A 20,642-nucleotide genomic window follows, 5' to 3' on the forward strand; every position below is an offset into this window, starting at 1 on the left:
ATGGCTTCCTGTTGTATCCTTATTGGTGCTACATGAGCTTCCTCGTTGAACACCATGACTCCAGATTTCTGTGGGTTAAAATGTAGGCCTAGGTACGTTGCTTCATCACCACAAATGTCAGCCAGTTTTTGAAGTTCTTCCGCATTATCCGCCAGCAGCACTATATCGTCTGCGTACATCAATCCCGGAATCCGTTGCTCCACTAACACTCCATTGCTTCGGTGTGACAAATCAAAGCCCAATCCACTCTCCTCTAGTCGTCTTTCCATTCCTCTAATGTACAGTGTGAACAGCAATGGTGAAAGAGGGCACCCCTGTTTTAAACTTCTTCGAATGTACACGGGCTCTGTGTATGTACGCCCTTCCCATGTAATGTGTGCCTTGTTACCCTCATATATTGCCCTTAGCAGCCCTACAAATTCCAGGGGAGGGTTCGCAAAGCAGATTGCGAAGGGGATCACTGAGCTGAGGGTGACCTCGGAGGATGTGCAGATTGCTGTCTGCACGGTGCCGGAGGTGCAGAAACAGGGAGTCCACGTAGAAAGGGCGGTGGTTACGGCAAACACGGAGCTTTGGACTCTGGGTAAAACGATGAAGTTCGAAGTGGTCAACCTGAACCGAAACCTGGTCCGTGCAGGCCGCAACAGGGCGTTTGTGTCTGACGGCATACACTTCAGTAACCGTCTAGCTGAGCATGTAGGGCACCGATTTCGCCCTCTTTCGCCATTGCTGTTCACACTGTACATTAGAGGAATGGAAAGACGACTAGAGGAGAGTGGATTGGGCTTTGATTTGTCACACCGAAGCAATGGAGTGTTAGTGGAGCAACGGATGCCGGGATTGATGTACGCAGACGATATAGTGCTGCTGGCGGATAATGCGGAAGAACTTCAAAAACTGGCTGACATTTGTGGTGATGAGGCAACGTACCTAGGCCTACATGATAGTGTCGGTCGCGAGTGTCACCGCGCGGAGATTGTTTAAAACTGGAGGCAGGCCAACTCTGCTGGGAGCGCGAGCCATTCCTCAGGCATCTTTCTAGAGGAGGCGTTGGCTGAATAATCTTAGTATAGAACCAACGCCTCCTAGATTTCTCTTGCCTGCCGGATGAGCATGAAACGCTTGTCATCTTTGAAGGCGCTGCCTACGTAGGAGTAAGGGTCTTTGTACTCAGCCTTTGAAATTGGCAGTTTTAGCGTTTGTTACTAATTTCAGAGGCTGTGCCTTGTATCAAAAAAGTTGTTTGTTGAATGACAATGTCAGTTACTTAGGGTTATTTATAGTTACGTTTACGTTTTTTAAAATTTTGTACGTTACTTTTATTGCACATTAGTTTCAAAAACTTAAAAATTTATTTGAAGACAGGCTCCTACTTGAGTGGCGCTACCACCGTAGTTCCGACGACCGTCGCTTCCCAAGTGACCACCGATAATCCGGCAGGCAAGGCAAATCTAGGAGGCGTTGGTAGAACTGGCTGCTGCGCTGCGCGTTGCTGGAGACCTCCGTGCTGGAGACGCTGCCAAATGTTTTTAAAGCACATTTAAAAGTTTGGCACTGTTTGGCTGTCATGTTTGTTTTGAAGGTTTTGGTTTGTGCCTTCTTTGCGATGCTAAGATTTTTCAGTTAGCGTTGTTTAGAAACCCCAGTGGCCGCGTCTTTTTCCTGTATAATCTGATCAAGCTGTTGCGTGAGCTCGCGCGGCAACTTTGATCGCTTTGGCAAAGACACAACTGCAATAGCGTCCGTAACTGCGAGGCGGAGAAACACGTTGCGCGTTGTAACACAGTCGAAAAAAGTTCGCAAAAGCTGGAGTCGCTATCTCGCTGCCTCGGTAATTGCGAAGCTCAAAAACAGCATGTGTGACGGCGGCGGCAAGCGGTCGTTGCGACTGGACTTCGTAGACTGTCAAGCGCATGCATCGACCAGCGAAGGAGCGGCTCCGCTCGTTGATCCTAGCAAGGTCCCGAAAAGCTCGCGCGACCCGCACCGCGGCTTATACCCGCGGCCTAGCAGGCGCCAGAAAGAGGAAGCAGCCGGGCGCTCATTCACTCCGGCCGTTGTGTCGAACGTGCCGACGTTCCAAAAGGCCAGCTCGCTGCTGAAAAGTAGCGCACCTCCGGTCGGCAATCGTCACGATGACGTGCGACCACCGGTGGTCGAGCGGCAGCCTGCCGGAAAGAAGTCCTCGACTCGGGTCAACAAGATCACCAGTTACTTCGAAGCGACGCGCAGGACAAAGCGGCAACGGTCGCCCTCGCCAAGTGCGGCATCTCATTGTGACGCCGAGGAGAGCCGAACTCCGTGCCACTCCAAAGACAGGTTGCAACGTATGTCTTCAGTTTCGATTGATAGAACGCACTTGCGTGGAAGGTTAAATGCAGGGAGAGAGATACCGATGAATGTTCCTTAGTGCGAACACTGCCATTGGACTCTTTTCACTGCCTTTCATGTGGTGTCTTCCAATGAGCTCAGATTTAAGCCCATTTCTTGTCGAGGAACGGCTGTCTACGTTTTCGCTGAAGAGGATTGAAAGTATTCAATAATTCTTTAGTTGTTTCGGAGTGGAAAGTGCTGGTAGTCTGTTACAAATGAATTGGTCCCAAGATAAAAGTTTGCTCGAGGGCCCTAAACATAAATTTCAAATTAGGTGGCGCAGCATATGATAATGAAAACAGCTGAAAATGAAAAAAAAAAAATCCAGAAAGTATATGGCACCCAAAAGAATAAGGTGTAGTGCAAAGCGTTAGTTTGCTGACGTAATCACATATTCAATTTCAACACTGCATGCATTAACCTCAGGAGCAACGGTGAAATCAATGAAATAAGAATTGTCAAAGCAGGGTGGTTCAGTCATTAATTGATAGATAAGGGGGGTTTAACATCCGAAAACCACCATATGATTATGAGAGACGCCGTAGTGGAGGGCTTTGAAAATTTCAACCACCTGGAATTCTTAACGTGCTCTCAAATCTGAGCACACGGGCCAACAGCATTTTCTCCTCCATTGAAAATGCAGCCGGGATTCGATCCCACAACCTGCAGGTCAGTAGCCGAGTACAGGGTGCTTCAGTGGGAAAAAAATCTTGTATTATTGTAATGCTCGAAACAGTAAATAATATCAGCTATGTGATCATCGAAGTTGTCATTTCAGTTTGACTCTGCAGAAAAAGAAAAATTGGGAGATCTTCAAGCTTGGCTTTTAAGAGTAGAATGCAGTAGGAATATCTTTTCCTTAGTGCAAGCTGAGTTGGAAATGACTTGTGTTAGTGAAGCTTTCGCATATGGCTGCATTCTGTGTAATGAGAAGCATAATTTAAACCACGAGCAATTGTGTGTGTGAAATCTTTCTGAGCTTGCTGTGCACCCACTACGAGACCTCAAGGAAAAAGGAGCAGCAACGTGTGTGTGTGTGTCTTATAGTGGGTGGCCCGCTTTAAACTGTGAAGTCATGATAATCGTGTTCTGATGCCCGATTGCAATGAGCGCTTGTATCACCCATTATTACTGCGATATTACACATTGTATTGTGCAGAATGCATACGTGACGCGTGTGTCTGTGAAGCATGCAGGTCACTTTCACCGCATTCCCAAGCAGAGGAAGTTATTTTCACTGTATTCCCAAGGAGACGCGTGGCTGTGTGGTAGAGCACCTGCTTGCCTCACCAAAGACCTGGATTCGATCCTCACTCGTACCCTGAATTTTTATGATTATTTTCTTGCTTCTTTCTTGAAGTTTTTGGCAACACACTAAATAATGATTTTTTGCCCACACGCAACGACGCCGTAATTTCTGTAAAACGAATGCTTTAACCCTATACCGTTAAGGCATGCTTTTCCATCTAGCTTTTGGCAGTACATAGCAGGTTGTGTTCCTCAATGTGTCTGATTGTGTTTGTACTTTTTAATTTCCTATCGTGAAAAATCAAAATGTGGTTTTATTAATGGAGAACAATTTTAGAAGTGAAACCTTCAGTCATTTGCAATTAAATCTTGTTAATGTGATCTTCGCAAATACCACGCAGTGAAACATGTCATCTAAAAATTGCATAACTCGAAGCAAGCTTTCGGCTGTCAAGCACTGCCTGCTGTGGTATGGTAGCGTCTTTCTCCTGGTGAGTCTTTCTCTGTGCCGCCCTGCCGTGGTGGTCCAGTGGCTGAGGTACTCGGCTGCTGACCCGCAGGTCACGAGATCGAATCCTGGCTACGGCGGCTGCATTTTTGATGGAGGTTAAAACACTGTAGGCCCATGTGCTCAGATTTGGGTGCACGTTAAAAAAACCCCAGGTGATCGAAATTTCCAGAGCCTTCTTTCTAAGGCGTCTCTCATAATCATATGGTGGTTTTGGGACGTTAAACCCCACATACCAACCATCTTTTTCTGTGCTGGTGCTGTAAAACTTTCATGTTGTTGCAATGGTAATTATGCACTGATTTTACAGCTGTGAGTTTTTTAAGTACAGTGAAAGCTTGTTAATTTGAAATTGACAGGCAGTGTAATATTGTTCTAGTTAAGTAGAGAGAGAGAGACAAGTTTATTTACAGAAAGGTAGAGAGGTCGGGCCTGAGTGATAGCATGCTCTAGCCTGCTACTGTACTGCGGGAGGTGAAAAGGGGGGAAAGAAAAGTAATGGACCATAATGGTGAGCTGGACAGGTGAATATATACAGTCCTTTTCAATTGAGAAAATGTTATAGCCGTGCATATAGTCCAGTTGCTTTTGAGAAGGCTATAACCGCTCTTATGACCCCAGCTGCACTCTGGATGCCAGGCCAAGGGTGCAGCACAGTTTCATCAGTAGGTCATAAGCAGAGTTCGAATCAGTGGTTGGGCACTAGAATGAATGGAAACTGCACCACAGTGTGCAGACAGAACACAAAGAAGCTATTTCTAGTTATGTTATCGTCAACTAGTTGCTACTACAGGTTTGTGGCAAGTGATTTTGTCAATTAAGGTCCTGGTGCTCGAACAGAAAAGTTAAGTGATTAGACAGTGGTACGCCTGAAACAAGCATTGACATGCATTTATATGAGCAGTGAGCCCTAATGTCAAAATAAATATGCTTCAAAACAAACCTATTTATTGACTGAGTTAACACAATCAAAATTAAAAACAATCTCAATTTGTATTGTCTTGCACTTCATCTGTTGCAACTCCACGAGCATCTTTTGCAGCATGCCCAAGAGCTCCAGTGCAGCATCTAAATTCTCGTTTTGCACCTCTAGTAAATTTAGTCATTCTGGGCTGATTTGGTCTGGGTAAATTTGATCTAATCACTCTGGGCCAACTTCTGTGAGGAGCGATAAAACTCATGCGTTGTGGATACCAATACATTCGAATTATTGAAAGTGTTCACCATAAATATTCACACGAGATTGTCGGAACTATGGTGTCAGTTCGTATTGACTAAGTTAGAGATAACTGAATTAAAATTAATAATCGTTTAGCAGCAAAAGTCATATTCATGTTGTTGTGACATTTATGTGCTAGATTTACTGCTGTGAGTTTTACAACCAGCAATAAAAGCCCACCTCTGTAGTCATATCTAATTTCGAGTTAGTGTTGTGTGAGCTATAAAATTACACTACCTTATAGGACGCTGTCTCGTATAAAAAAGGGAGAAATATTTTAGTCTTTACAGATGGAGATGCTGATGGATTGATAGCCAGTCCTTTTTCATTTCTTGCTTAGAAGTATTATACTGTGTCTCGTTGTGTCTTGTTTCATGTGTGCAGTTGCGTCGGAACAACCCCTTTGGTACTCGGATAGCAGCTCGGATTCGGTGGTGATCACAGGCGTGTTTGGCCTCGTCCCACCAGCGCCCACTGAGCAAGATGATGAAGACCTATTTGCACGGCTGCCTAACGAACTTCTTGAGCAAGTTCTGGCCCGCCTAGGCATGCAAGACTTACTGCTCACCTGCAACCGCGTGTGCAAGCGCTGGAATGACGTCATCTGCAATCCCTATGTGAGTGACTAGACTGGCCATATTCTGTCATCACTTAGCAAAGGTTATTTACATCAGATTTGCCTTGCAGGTCTCAAAAGAGGGTTTGAAAAAAATTTTTGAAAAAATCAGGGGGTTTTTTTGCTTTTTACACCAGAGCCACAAACATAATTACGAGAGATGCAACGAAGTGAATCAAACAAACAAGCAAGGAAAGCATAGAGGACATAATTACTGTATTTGACTGCAGTGTACTAGTTGCAAGTAAATTGAACTGGATGAAAAGTCACTCTTTTGTTCGCTGGGATCTTAACTCTGTTCCTTCAAAGACATGATAATGAGCCACACCTAGGGTATTCCAGGTTAATTTTGACGAGCTAACACTTTTTAGGGTGAGGTCACGGTGTTAGAATAGGTTAGGTGGAGCGACGCTCGGCCTCCGCCGCGCAGCTTCCCCGCCGAACACGGCGACACGTTTCGCATTTTTTCCGACAGGCAGCGCTGGGTGTATTGAGGCTTCAGGTCAGCCGCTTCAACGGGGGCCGCGTCGCTTACAAAGCTGCATTTGCGACAATTGTTCAACTGCTGGCCATTCGTTCTTTATTAGGGTAACCACACATATCACTCTGATTTGAAAGTAAATGCACAACATCAAGAAAATTCAGTGGCGGTAGCCAACAGATGAAAACACATAGGAAATATAGCTTCTGCGAACAGTGATAATGAGTGTGCAGGCGAACACGAATTTCAAAAATATTTTAGCTCGTGCACAAATAATTCCACCGTGGTAAATTGGGTGAGGCGGGCATGACGAACTGGCTTAGTAATCACTGGGTTAGCAGCCGAGAACCTTAGCAACTGATCCACCGATAACCAGAACTGGGTTAGTCAAATAGAAAAAGATATTCACTGAAAAAGAAAGCGCTGTTGTGTGTGTATGTGTTGGGGGGGGGGGGGGGGGGCTGACGTTTCACTAAATGATGGTTGTCAGAAGGAAGGAACACTCTTGACATTGGTAGGTTAGAAAACTCCTGCGTCATCGCTGGATAGTCGAGGCTCCGATACCGCCCTCTCTGGAATTGCCGCAGCGATCTCAGTTTCCTGTGCCACCACTGCCAACTGCAGCACCGAGGCCACCGTGTTCGAGCCCGATGCAGAACCAGGTACTGGTGATATCCTTAAAAACTCTGAATCGGTCACTCTGCCAACTGCAGCTTGGCCACATCATAAAATAAATATCGATGGCTAGAAAACGGTAGTGTTTTCAGAGATGCACGTGTCTAATGCTGCATTCGTGGCCGCGAATACAGTGTCTTGTGCTGTGGGAATGGCTGCGGAAGTCGAAGGATACAACTACTATGCCGCTCCTGCTAATAACATATATCCAAGAAAAGTCGTGAGCTTCGATGAGGCACTGAATATCAACATCGCTTTTTTGGGCAGGCGAATAGCAAAAGAACAACTCGGATTTAATGGAAATATCCGCAACATAGCCGATATTGAGACGCTGATTTTCCTTGTGCACAACGTTCGTTTATGCAGTGGAGGGCCTTACTCTAAAGAATATCCGAACGCACAGCCTTCCAGCGCTTATGTTGATGTAACAAACCGCTGGAGACACAACCAATGTGTCCATCTGCTGCAGTCGGACGCAGCTTCATGCCAAAGATGTCAGAGCCTTCAAACCACACTTCGTCTTTACGAGAAGCGCAGACTAGACAAGGAGAAACAAAAGCGGCCTATGCGATATTTTCAATTGTCGAATGTTCGAAAGACTGATGTGGTGGCTTTCAGAAGAGTGCAGTATTCATTAAAGAAATCTGTTGATCGTCTTAAGAAGAAAGTGGGTTCTTTGACATTCCAACTTAAGTCCTGCCAAGAAAAGCTGTCGACAATGTCGGAAGAGTCCCTTGATGACAAGCTCAGGTGTTTAAACATTCCTGAAGGTGAAGCGACTGTTATTAAAGAATGTTTAGCAGCTGCGAAATGCACCAGCAAGAAGAATCGGCGCTACAGCGAAGAGTGGCTCCTACTTTGCCTGCTCTTGCACATTCGTAGCCCGTCAGGCTATTCCTTTCTGCGTGATAACAACATATTGCCCCTTCCGTGTGTGTCGACAGTGCGGAAATATCTCTCCATGGTGCGTGTGAAATGTGGTTTTGGCACTTGTTTTTTTAGTGCGTTCAAAAAAAAGCTCTCAACTAAAGACGCTTCTCGAAGACATGGAATGCTGGTGTTTGATGAAATTAACGTTCGTAAAGAATTGCGGGTGAACTCCAAAACAATGACTTATTCTGGACATGCAGACTTCGGAAATGAAGCTGAAGCGCCGAAGCAGCTAGCCGATCATGGACTTGTGTTTGCATTCCGTTCTTTTGGTGAGAGCTACTCCCAACCCGTGGCTGTTTTTGCCTGCCACGGCCCTACAAAAGGAACTGTGTTGTTCCAGCTCGTATTGAAGGCGATACTCCTTCTTGAAGATGCAGGCGCATTTGTCGATGCGATTGTGTGTGACGGTGCCACGACCAATCGATCCATGTGGAAGCACTTTGGTGTAACTGGTGCTTTGAATGTTGCAAAGAACTATTTTGTTAATCCTGTGTGTGAGGAATGAAATGTTTATGTTTTTTCAGATGCGCCACATCTAATCAAGTGCGTGCGAAACCGGCTTCTGAAGCAAAAGCTATTCTCTCTAAACGGCAGCCGCGTGATGTGGTCACACTATGACAAACTTTACGCAGTTGACACCAAGGCCGAAGGCATGTTGAGGGTTTGCCCAAAACTTTCTTTCTCACATGTAAACCCAAGCAACACCGAAAAAATACGTGTGAAGCTTGCAACGCAGCTGTTCAGCCTCAGTGTGGCAAACGGTTTAGAATTTTACTCACAGAAGAGATCGCTTTGCTTATGCAATGTAAAAGGGACAGTTGATTTTACGGTAAGGATGAATAACCTGTTCGATGCCTTCAACGGCAAGCACCCGAAGGAAGGCCTCAGAGAAGGAAGCAAAGATTTCAGCATCCTAGAATCAACATTGCAATGGCTGAACAACTGGGAGAAAGATGTCAAGCTAGGTAAAGTAAATCCTCACAACTTCCTGTCTCAATCAACTGCTGAAGGTATGCGAGTAACAATACTTTCTACAATTCAGCTTTGAAAGTATTTGTTAGAACAGTGTGGCTTTAAATATGTGCTAACAGCTAAATTCAACCAGGACGTCCTTGAATAATTCTTTGGCGTCATACGCCAAGCAAACGGTCAGAATGACCACCCTTGCTTACCTACAGTTTTGCAGTTATATAATATGCTTTCAATGTATAGCCTTGTGAAGCCGCCAAAATTTGGCAACTGCCAGGTACAGAATAGTGAAGAGCCACGCCTTTTGAGCCTCTCTGACCTAACGTCAGCATTTCAGGAATCTGCTCCTTTAGAGTTGCGTCTGGAGGGACTGAAAGAGAAACTAGACGGCTTAGTGGAAGAAGCTGAGTGTGAGAATGTCTTTTCGGATATATCCTCGTCAGATAATGTGACCGACTGTATAATTTATTATGTGGTAGGATTTTTGTGCAGGAAGATATTGAAGAACACCACTTGTCAACAATGCCGCAATGGCTTGACAGCTACAAGTAATGCAGCGTCGAAGCCTGAAGCTACATTAGTAGCCTGCAAGACGCGAGGGGTACACCTGAACACTTGCCTTTTTATGTTCTTTAAGGAAGTTGAAGCAATATTTTGCAAACATGCTGGAGAAAAGCACGCATATAACATCACAATAGACTATGTAGTAGAAAATTTCATGTTATCATTTCCCTGTCATGAGCACAAGGTGGATATTATGTCGAAAGTGCTTCATTATTATGTTGGAGCCAGGATGAGGCAATACTGTAAGCAACTGCGGAAGGTTGAAGCAGACAAGACGCAGAAGCTACAAAAGCTTTCGAAGCTTGTCTAGTGTGTTGTGACTTTTATCCTGTCAGTGCATGTTGTGCTGGTACAGATCATGCACTGTCGAATGAATAAAGTGTTTTTTTCTTTTTACTACCACCTTGAGTACTATCCTACATCTTTTCGTATCATTTAGCCGCACCACACAGTACTCGAGCTTAAGCCGCTTTTTCAGGCAAAATTATGTAAAATTCGTAGATCGTGCCAATACTGTGATAAAATTCTTGGCGCACCGTAACCTATATATCTTGCAGTCTGTTTATTTTGAATATATCAAAGAGCGGCCATCGGTCACAAGCTGTCGCCCACTTTATTGCATTCGCTTTTAATCCTGCATTTTCGATCTGGGAGCGGCGCGTCACGTGCTACTGCACGCCTTGAAAGACCTAAATAGAGTTATTCTATTTCATTGCATTAAAGCATTCGTTTTCTCGCAGATGTTTACAGAATTTGCAAATAATCGGTTCGTAATAAAAGATTCTGTAGGGTCACTTGATCTCATATGCAAAATGCCCCTTACGCATGATACCTGCTTTTTATATGGTCTGACCACAAATACACCAATTATTCTTTCGAGGGCAAATGAAGGGTGAATTCAACACGCGCCACACAACTGCATATTTACTTTTGTAGACAAAATGCGGGAACGATCGCCTAGCCCACGGTATTGCCGAGGCCGAATGTGGTGTTTATGAGCTTCACGCCGCATGCCGAACCGTCAGGCGTAAAACACTACGAAGTCTTTATATTTAACATATGATATTACACTGCCACATAATCCTCACAGGGCCTTGCGATATCGCTAAACACGCTAAAACACCGAATGTTAGAACCATCAGGTATGCGCTGGGTATAGACAGGCGGCCTCCGTCCCGCGCGCGCCTCCTTCCGGCAAGAAAGGGAAAGAGGTCCCCGATTTCTCCTCACTCCGATGCGCCGTCGCTCCACCTAAACTATCCTAACACCGTGGGTGAGGTTAAGTCGAACTAACAGATGTTTTATTTAGCTCTTGTCAAATTGTGGCCGCTATGATTAGATGTCAAACCCAAATTACCTAGCTTGGCACTGAGGAAGACAGTAAATAAAGCATTGGTCCAGCATGCTTCGACTGTTACCTACACACATATGTACAGGCGTGAGCAAAAGTGGGCAGACCACGATATCGCGTGGCATAATGCATCAATGCTCCATTTACCGACATGATGCCTGCTGTGGTGTGCATGCCTGTCTTGTCGTTATGAGGTAGCCTCTAACTCGCTTTGTTTGATCAGGTTACAGCACTTGTAGCCAAGATGACAACTTGGTTCTTTTACATGGCGGCTGCGGTGGGACCGGTTCAAGTGCTGGGCTCGTGTTGTTTGTACCAGTTACTTAGCTTAACTATAAGCATAGCTGACATCGTATAACCTAATGAAGCCAAGTGTACAAAATTACCATAAAGCCGGAATATAGGTCGAATTAAAGAAAAGCTTGATCAAAAGTCAACTCATTTCATATACCGCTCATGGGCAGAAAAAAAAAGGTGAAAGTCTCACAACAATCGGCAGCTGAAGTCAAAAGCTTCCATTGTCATCGTGAGCATCAGCAGGGGTGCAGTTGGGCAAGGCTAGGCAAGGCCTACAGTGTACTAGCAGTGCCATTTTGCTTTCGTTATCTGCTGTTTTCTTTTTCTATTTCCTTGAGAAATAAGGGGTAGTCGACGGCAGTTTACTATAGACATTTTGTCGAATATGCCTAAGCGCATGGCTACCTGCCGACATAATGTAAATCAGTGCTTCAGAGAAAAGCGTCCGATACTGGAGGAGCCAAAAGCAGCGCATCACATCCTGCAGCAACCAAAAAATAACTTTGTTTCGTGGACGGACTGCAGTACACTTCGAACTCGAAACGCTACTTGCTGAATTTATCCTGGAGTTGCATGTAAGGTCTACCCGTGACAGCGGAGTGCATCTGTGGGAAAAACGAGGGCGCAAGTCAAAGGCTCGCCATTGTGGGTGCGTCGATTTATGCAGCGGAAGGACTTTGTGCTGAGGCGTGTGCCAAGAACTTCCCGAAGATTTCGATAAGTTGATCAAGTATCAGCGCTTCGTCATAGGATTTCGTTGACAGCATTGCTACAGGATGGGGCACATGGGCAACGCTGATGAAATTCCGACCAGGTTTGATATGCTTTGAACCGCACTATGACTGTTAAAGGATCCAAGCAAGTGAAGCTTTTGACAACGAGCAGCGAGCATTCTCAATTTGCAGTGATGCTCGCGTGCACAGCCAATAGAGAGAAGCTGCACCCTTATATCATTTTCAAGAGAGAAGGGCTACCAAAAGAAGACTTCCCTTTGGATGTTATCATGCGAGCGAACGAAAAGGGTTCATAAATGAGTCCCTCATGCTTGAGTGGATCTGGCTCGTGTGTAATCGGCGACCCAGTGACCAAGCATGTTGGTGCCCGACGGTCGATGTAAAGGGAGCTCTGTCCAATGGCAAGATGGGCCTTGTCGTGATCTCTGGGGGACCAACATCAATCCTCCAGCCACTGGGCGCAGAGCGCTAGAAACCCTTCAAAGGTCGCATTGTCAGTACGCCTTTAGCAGTGAGCCGAAGACTCTTTTATTGGGGGAAATGCAGAGGTAAAGCCGACCAGCTGTCAAGCGGAGCGAGCGCGAGCAGCAACAACACTCTTCCTTCTCTTCTTTCACTGGTGCTCCTGCCTATGCCATATATCGATGCTACAAATCGCTTCCCCCCAGAAAAGGAGCCATCCTGGCGACCTATGGACCGGGTAGGATGGGTGGGTCGTAGTGCGGTTTCAATCGATCGACATGAACAGTCTCACGACAGGAACAGGATGTCGCCCAGTGTGTGGTTAAACCGTTCGGTCATTCCATTTGTTTGCGGATGGTACGCGCTGGTTGTCCTATGCACAACGTTGCATTCACGAAGAAGGGCTTGTACTGCTTCGGAAAAAAACGTACGTCCACGGTCGCTGAGTAGCTCACGAGGTGCACCATGGCGAAGGACAAGATTGTGAAGGATAAACAAGCCAACTTCACGTGATGTGGCCTCTGGCAGCGCAGCAGTTTCAGTATAGCGTGTCAAGTGATCGATAGCGACAACCACCCAGCGGTTCCCGTCAGGAGTGTAGGGAAGGGGATCGTACAAGTCAATTCCGATGCGGTCAAAAGGTCAGGATGGGCAAGGCAACAGCTGCAGTTGTCCACTGTTTATGTTAGGTGGGCTTTTTCGGCGTTGACATTTGGAAAACGAACGTACGTACTGTCGGACAAATCGGTACATTCCGCGCCAATAGTACCGCAGCCGGAGGCGTGCATACATTTTTATCACACCGGCATGGCCGCATTGAGGATCCGCGTGAAAGAAGTCGCAAATAGCAGCATGTAGGTGGCGAGGAATCACAAGCAACCACTTGCGGCCGTCGGAAAGGTACAGGAGTCCATCGCGGATGGCGAAATGTCCAGCTGTTTGTCGTAGTGAACGATTGGCGGTACCTTGGGTAGGCTGAGACAGTACCTCTATCATAGAGACTATCCAAGGGTCTTGGCGCTGCTCGGAGTGCACGTCAGTGAATGACGGTGTCGCAGCATCGAGACTGGAAACAGATGCACTTCCATGTTCATGGGGAAGTGGAGAGCGGGAAAGAGCATCGGCATCTGAATGTCGGCGGCCCGACCTGTAGATGACACGGGTATTATAGTCTTGGAGATGCAATGCCCAATGAGCCATACGGCCAGACGGGTCTTTTAGTGATGATAACCAGCAGAGGGCGTGGTGATCAGTCACGACGTCAAATGGACGGCCATAGACGTAACGTCAAAATTTTGTAATTGCCCAAACGATGGCCAGTCATTCCTTTTCTGTGACCGAATAATTCTCTTGAGCCTTAGTAAGAGTGCAACTGGCATGAGAAACCACATACTCGTCAAAGCCAGACTTGCGTTGAGCAAGAACAGCGTAACGCCGACTCCACTAGCGTCGGTGTGGATTTCGGTAGGGGCATCTGGGTCAAAGTGACGGAGAATCGGTGGAGATGTCAGCAAGTGACGTAGTTTTGCAAATGCGTCATCGCAAGCGGAAGACGACGCCAAAATTCCTTCACTGTCAGAAAGTAGCCGTGTTAAAGGGGCTATTACAGATGCAAAATTACGGACGAATCGACGTAAGTATGAGCATAAGCCGATAAAGCTCCGAAGTTCTTTTAGTGTCGACGACTTAGGGAACTGGGTGACGGCATGGAGTTTCGCCGTGTCAAGTAGGACACCATCCTTGCTGACAACATGCCCAGAGATGGTGAGCTTCCGGGCGGCAAAATGGCACTTTTTGAAATTTAGTTGGAGCCCAGCATGTGTGAGGCATTCCAGGACACTTGTGAGGCGCAGAAGATGGGTATCAAAGTCTTTTGAAAAAACGACGACGTCGTCCAGATAGCAAAGACACGTATGCCATTTGAGGCCTCTAAGTATGTTGTCCATCAGACGCTCGAAGGTGGCAGGGGCGTTGCAAAGACCAAACGGCATCATGTTAAACTCATACAAGCCGTCTGGAGTTACAAATGCAGTCTTGGCGCGGTCAGATTCATTCATGGGTACTTGCCAGTATCCTGATCGAAGATCGAGCGAGGAAAAGAACTCTGCTCCTTGCAAACAGTCGAGAGCGTCGTCAATTCTGGGGAGCAGATAAACATCTTTGCGCGTGATCTTGTTAAGGCGCCTGTAATCAACTCAGAATCGGATGCTCCCGTCCTTCTTTTTGACCAGTACCACTGGGGAGGCCCCCGGACTGTTGGACGGATGTATGACGCCACGATTGAGCATATCAGACACTTGATCGTCAATAACTTGGCATTCAGAATGAGAGACCCGGTATGGACCCTGACGCAATGGTGCGTGGGTGCCGGTGTCTATACGATGAACAATTGCAGATGTTCGGCCCAAATTGGTTTGCTTGAAGTCAAAAGACGTCCGGAAGCGGTCGAGAAGTGTCAAGAGCTGGGTTCGTTGGACAACAGGATGGTCCGAATCAATCGATGGAAGGAAGGCGTCCAGGGAAAATGTAGTGGACGTGGGAGCAGGAGTAACACTGGCGATCTGAAGGCTTGTTGCGCGATCGAGCAGTTGACAGGCGCAAACACGATCAATGTCCTCAAAACGGCCGATGTATTCGCCACTGAATAATCTGGCTGGCACTGAAAGGAGATTCGTGGCTTAAATGGTTGCGGAAGTGTTTTCGACCATCAGAAGAGCAAAAGGTAGAAGAACGTTTTTTCGAGAAGCCTTCGGATGACATGAACATGACGTTCGAAAAAGCAGCATGGTCACAGGAGATCGGCACAATAACCGATGACATAGGTGGGATATCCGTGTCAGCTGCGACGACAACACGAGAAATGAAAGGCTTGTTAGAATTGTTGTCTGCGAGTGATGATAATTCCAGTTCGGCCCCCGCAAAATCAACATCAGCATGATGCGTGGAAAAGAAGTCCCAGCCTAGTATCACGTCATGCGAGCAGTATGGAAAAACAATGAATTCGAACACGTACAAAAGGTCCTGGATGAGTAGCCGAGTCATGCACGTCATAGAAGGGTTTACTTGATGCGCGGTTGCCGTACGCAGGGAGAAGCCAGAAAGCAAAATCATAACTTTCTTTAACTTGCGACACATTGCTTCACTCAATACAGACACGGCAGCTGCAGTATCGATTAATGCTTGAACGGCAACACCTTCAATAAAAACAGTTATTTCGTTAGTGTGTAGAGGACTAGGCCTTGTAGAGTTGGACGGCGGCTTATTTCTTGCCTCCGGAACTGCGATAGACAGTTTTCCATTTGGGCAGGTGGTGCACGTCGAAGCATCGGCGTGGGGAGGGCGATCGGTGCTGGTTGAAGGCGCGGCGGCTCGGTGGAGGGGTATTCGAAGTAGCATCGAGAGGCAGCGTCTGTGGTGGCTCTTCGTGGGCGTAGCCGTAGGTATAATCGATAGTACCTGGATGAGGGACGCGTGGCGACAGAACCGCTCAACATGGCCAGGCAGACAGTAGTAGCAAATGGGTCTGTTATCTGGTGTGCGCCAAGGATTGTTGGGAAGCGTTGAAGAACGGCGGGAAAAGGGAACTTGCGAACCTGCCGGTACGCGTGTTGCGTAGAAGGCGTTCGTTTGGTGGGCAGAGTCGACAACGTTTGACGGTGCATGTGCCGGCCTTCGCGCGATGTCAACGTAAGTCCGGGGAGCGGACACAGGCGGTGGCTGGTACGTGGGTGGGAGTGCCTCGCAGACTTGCTCTTTAATGGTTTGGCGCAGCGACGAGGTCAGCCCGTGAGCATTGCTTGGAAGGAAGGGCGCAAGAGACAACTGGCGAGCCACTTCCCCTTGAATGAACTGTTGGATTTGCGGTGTCAATATTGTCTGTTCCGATGAAATTGCACCAACGGTCAATGGTGACGTGGTCTTCATGTCGAAAGTGGGGCGTCGTGTTGAAATGCGCTGTGTTCGCAACTCATCGTAGTTTTGGCAGTGCTGAATGACTTCCGCAACTGTTCGCGGGTCTTTCGCCACCAACATGGAAGGCATCATCTTCGATTCCCTTCATAATATGTTTGACCTTGGCTGTTTCGGACATGTCGGTATTGTAGCAACGGCAGAGGCCCACAACGTCCCCGATGTAGGACTTGAAACCCTCTCCAGACAGTTGGGCGCGATCTCGCAAGCGCTGTTCTACGCGGAGCTTGCGCACTGTTGGTCGGCCAAACACGTCCGCGAAGGTGATCTTGAAAGTGGCCCAGTCGGTAAGCTCAGCTTCATGGTTGTTGAACCAGAGCTCCGCTACTCCTCTCAGGTAAAAGTGGACGCGGCCAAGTTTGTCATTTTCGTCCCACCTATTATTGACGCTTACTTTCTCGTACGAAGAGAGCCAGTCCTCGACGTCCTGCTTATCGGTGCCGCTGAAGATGACTGGGTCTCGCTCTCTCGGGACACCGGGACAGCGGGCAGGTGGGGGTGCAGGAATGGTCTGCTGTGCAATGTCAGTGGACATTGTTGACGGCGAAGGTAGAGTTCGGTTGCGGAGTTCCAGGATGGGAAATTGATCCAGCACTCTCCACCACTTGTTAGTACGCCTTTAGCAGTGAGCCGAAGACTATTTTATTGGGGGAAACGCAGAGGTAAAGCCGACCAGCTGTCAAGCGGAGCGAGCGCGAGCAGCAACAACACTCTTCCTTGTCTTCTTTCACTGGTGCTCCTGCCTGTGCCATATATCAATGCTACAGCATGCGCAATCTCTACAATGAGTGGATACTGGGTGACAATCCCACAACCCCCACTGGCCGCCTACGACATCGACCGCTTGCGGCCGTTTGTGGCTGGGTGTTGTGAGCATGGAAATCTCTCCTGGAAGAGATAATGCGCAAGTCTTTCCGCAAATGCATCACCAATGCATTGGAGGGATCGGAGGACAATGCGCTCTGGGACATAACTAGTGACAAATAGACGTCGTCGAACTCAAGAGGGGACAAGTCTGAATGACAGTACTTTTGGACTTCTGGCATTTAACTACATAAGATTAGTGTCCAGATAAAAAGAAACATCATCACAGTGCACCTGATAGTGTAGCACATTTATCAAGGTAAGGGTGTGCTGCGATACTTTGCGATTTTTAAAAGTTTAATTTTCAAAGATTCAAGGTTAAGTTAAGAGGGTCGACCTATATTCCCGTCAGACCTATATTGCGGTTTTTACTGTATATTTTCGCTGCCCAGCTTGCCTGTGTCGCATTGATCCAGTTTAAATTTAAGGAGCCTATTTAAGTCAAAGTAAGCGTAACCCAAACTAATCAAACCTAGTTGAGCATAGCATCACCTAATAGTAGGTTAATAGTAGGTTTAGTTCAGCTTATTCTAATCAAGTCTAGTTCATTTTGCTGACTTCATGCTAAAGCCCAGATATGTCAGGCTAAGTATAGCCAAATCTAATTAGGTATAGCTGATCATAGTATCCCTTCATTTAGCTGAGCATAATTAGCCTAAATAAGGCAAGTCTAACAGTGGTCAAGTAATCCAAATTGAATTCTCCATGACCCCAGAAAAGCCAAGTCCAGGAAGAGATTAATTACTCCTTACCGACTTGATGCTACATAAGCTCATTTAGGTCTGATAGGGGTTGATTGAGACACAGATCTCTCATTAACCAACAAATGTCTCAATCAGGCTTAAATAGGCATAACTTTCATAATTTTGTGACACCGAGCACCTCAGGCGAGCTTATATCTATGCCACACACATTAATTTGTCATAAACATAAGTAGTCTTAATGTTAATTTGATGTAATTTAGCTTAACAAGACTCGACTCAGTCATTAGCAATTAGTATCTTTCTGAGCTTGCATTTTGTGAGCTCATGGGAGAATTATACCAGTTAATTTATTTATTTGGGTTTAGGTAGATATGGCTTAGGTTGACCTAATAGTGCTGCGATTAATTAAACAAGGCCCTGTTGAGCCATGCTAAATCAAATTACACCTACCTTAGCACCTCCCAATTAAGTCAGTTATGTATAATTCGTATAACTATGTTATGTTAAACTAATGTATAGGGCGTGTTGGGTTGGATCTAAAGTTAATTAAGGCATAGTTACTATTAGTCTTAATTACAACTAATTAACCCAAGTGAGCTTTAGTAGTATCGAGTTGGTAAAAAGTTATTAGTGTTAGTTCAGTTTATTTACCTTAAGGGTCTCCCGAGAGAGACATTACATAAGGGGTGGGTTAACGAAACTTTCACGTGATTTATACACTAAATAGTTTCATATTGATTATTTACACGTTGTTGGAACAAGGGGCATGTAATGGCGGCGATTTCAGCAGGAAGGCTGTTCGAATATTTGGCAGTACGTGGGATGAATGAGGCAAAGAAGTGACCAGCTCGGGCACATGGGCGTGCGACTTGTTGCGGATGAGAGGTACGGTGAGAAATGCTGATTGATTGATATGTGGGGTTTAACGTCCCAAAACCACTATATGATTATGAGAGACGCCGGTGAGAAATGCTTCTTGCGGGAAGGATGTATGGAGCTTGATTAAAGGTGTTGCAAAAGAACTTGTGAAAAAGAGAAAGAACTGGAAGTGTGTCGACGATCAGAAAGCTGCGGTAAACGGGATTCTGCCATAAGTGCTGAAATGCACTTAAGGGGAGATGCGGGTCGAAAAACACGAGTTTTTTTTTTTCAAAATTACCGATTTTTTATTTTCACCTGTTTTGATAAGATTAGTACCTCTACTGTTATGAAAAAAATAATACAGGTCGAGACTTAACTAAAAATGCTTTAGAATTTCATCTAAAGAGCACAAGGTGCCTGTTAAAAAGTCGAAAGTGTGCAGTCTTCGAGCACCTTGCCGCCGATAATGCTCCGCCGCTAGCCATTGTTGATCGCATGAGTTAAAGAGTCGAGCCTCATTCTTCAAATAACAACAGTTTCTCTCGCTGATGCAGTGCAAGAAATAATAAAAAGAATCACTCTTCTCCGCGTTTTTTGAGCGCCGCGACTGCCTTATCACATGGTACGAATCGGGGACCGCCATGGGCTGCTGCGCGCCTGTATGTGCTGTGAAACCTATTTGAAGGGTCCATGTCTTATTGAGCAGTGCAGCTGAACTATGCTTTTCGCGTGTAATTATCTCCGTTATGAATGAAAAAAAGGCATTGCTCGCAAGTGAAAGCCGTTGTGCGGCGCGCTCTGTAGGAATAGGCTACGAGCAGCTGGTCCGAGTTGCGGCAGTTGTTGGCTTGCAAAAGCCAATGCATCAAACTCATTCACACAAGTCAGCCAGAAAGTTCGTGATGCGGCAATGGATGACGAGGGGTCGAAAGAGCTCGCGGGGAGAGAACTTAGCAGGGAAGACATTGCCATTATGTACGACGGTATTTGGCTCAAACATGGCTGCAAAATGGCATGACACTAAACTTAGTTTGGATTTTGCAGTCTTGTCGAACTTCTTCCTAGCTTGCAGCTGGAACAAGGCTCTGCCAGATGGAGCGGAAGTTTGGCAAGCGTTTCATGGCCCTGTCTGTGAGCGAAATGTCTGTGAGGAGTCGGCTCGAAAACGCCGAGAGGCACAAACTCATGGTGCTGGCATATTTTAGTCGCAGTGGCCACTACAAGAAGGATTGTTCTTTTTGGTGTGCAAATTTTATGTCATTTGATAATATCTTTCATAAATAAAAACTCAATTTTAACTTTAAAACTCGTTTTTCTCAAAACCCAAATTTTGCCATTTTTTTCCAATGTGCCCCTCCTTTTTCGGGCACTTCTAGTGCTCGGATCTACATGAAATTTTGCCCAAATTTTTTACACAGTATGACAAATGCTATTATCTAGATTCAATTTCTATATGTTACAATATAATAAAAAAATTATATGTATACCTTTACTAGGGTAGGTGAAATATATATACCTTCTACGTCTATTATTTTTCACGCATATTACTTATTTTGTATGTACTTCCTAATTAGTTATTTACACTCTACACTTTATTTAAAGTATTATGAACTGTGAATGGTAAAAAATTAAACAATTTTAGGGATGAAAAGAGGGGGCAAAAGGGTTAAGGCTTTCACTTTGTCATTATGCAGAGCTAAAAGTGTGTAACTTGCAAGAAAACTAATTATATATTTGAAATCATCATAAAAATTTCCATAAACAGCTCAAGTTTCATTGATTTAGGGAAAATATTAAAGAAAAAGTGTCTTTGA

General features: G+C 45.9%; 1 protein-coding gene across 4 annotated transcripts in view; it reads left to right on the forward strand.

Annotated features, from left to right (window-relative positions):
• The window catches only part of LOC119174163 (F-box DNA helicase 1-like), a 158,934-nt gene that overhangs the window by 848 nt on the left and 137,444 nt on the right, over positions 1–20,642 (forward strand). Inside the window, exons 1-2 of one of the 4 annotated variants that reach the window (XM_075896077.1) lie at positions 1,117–2,327; positions 5,733–5,965. In XM_075896077.1, coding sequence (XP_075752192.1) covers positions 1,856–2,327; positions 5,733–5,965 — 705 coding nt within the window. In that variant the 5' untranslated portion in view covers positions 1,117–1,855. Of the gene's footprint in view, positions 1–1,116; positions 2,328–5,732; positions 5,966–20,642 lie in introns of those variants that run through there. The other 3 variants (XM_075896075.1, XM_075896076.1, XM_075896078.1) reach the window with 3 other exon arrangements.

The sequence above is a fragment of the Rhipicephalus microplus genome, chromosome 5 (assembly GCF_043290135.1).
Source record: "Rhipicephalus microplus isolate Deutch F79 chromosome 5, USDA_Rmic, whole genome shotgun sequence".
Lineage (NCBI taxonomy): Eukaryota > Metazoa > Arthropoda > Arachnida > Ixodida > Ixodidae > Rhipicephalus > Rhipicephalus microplus.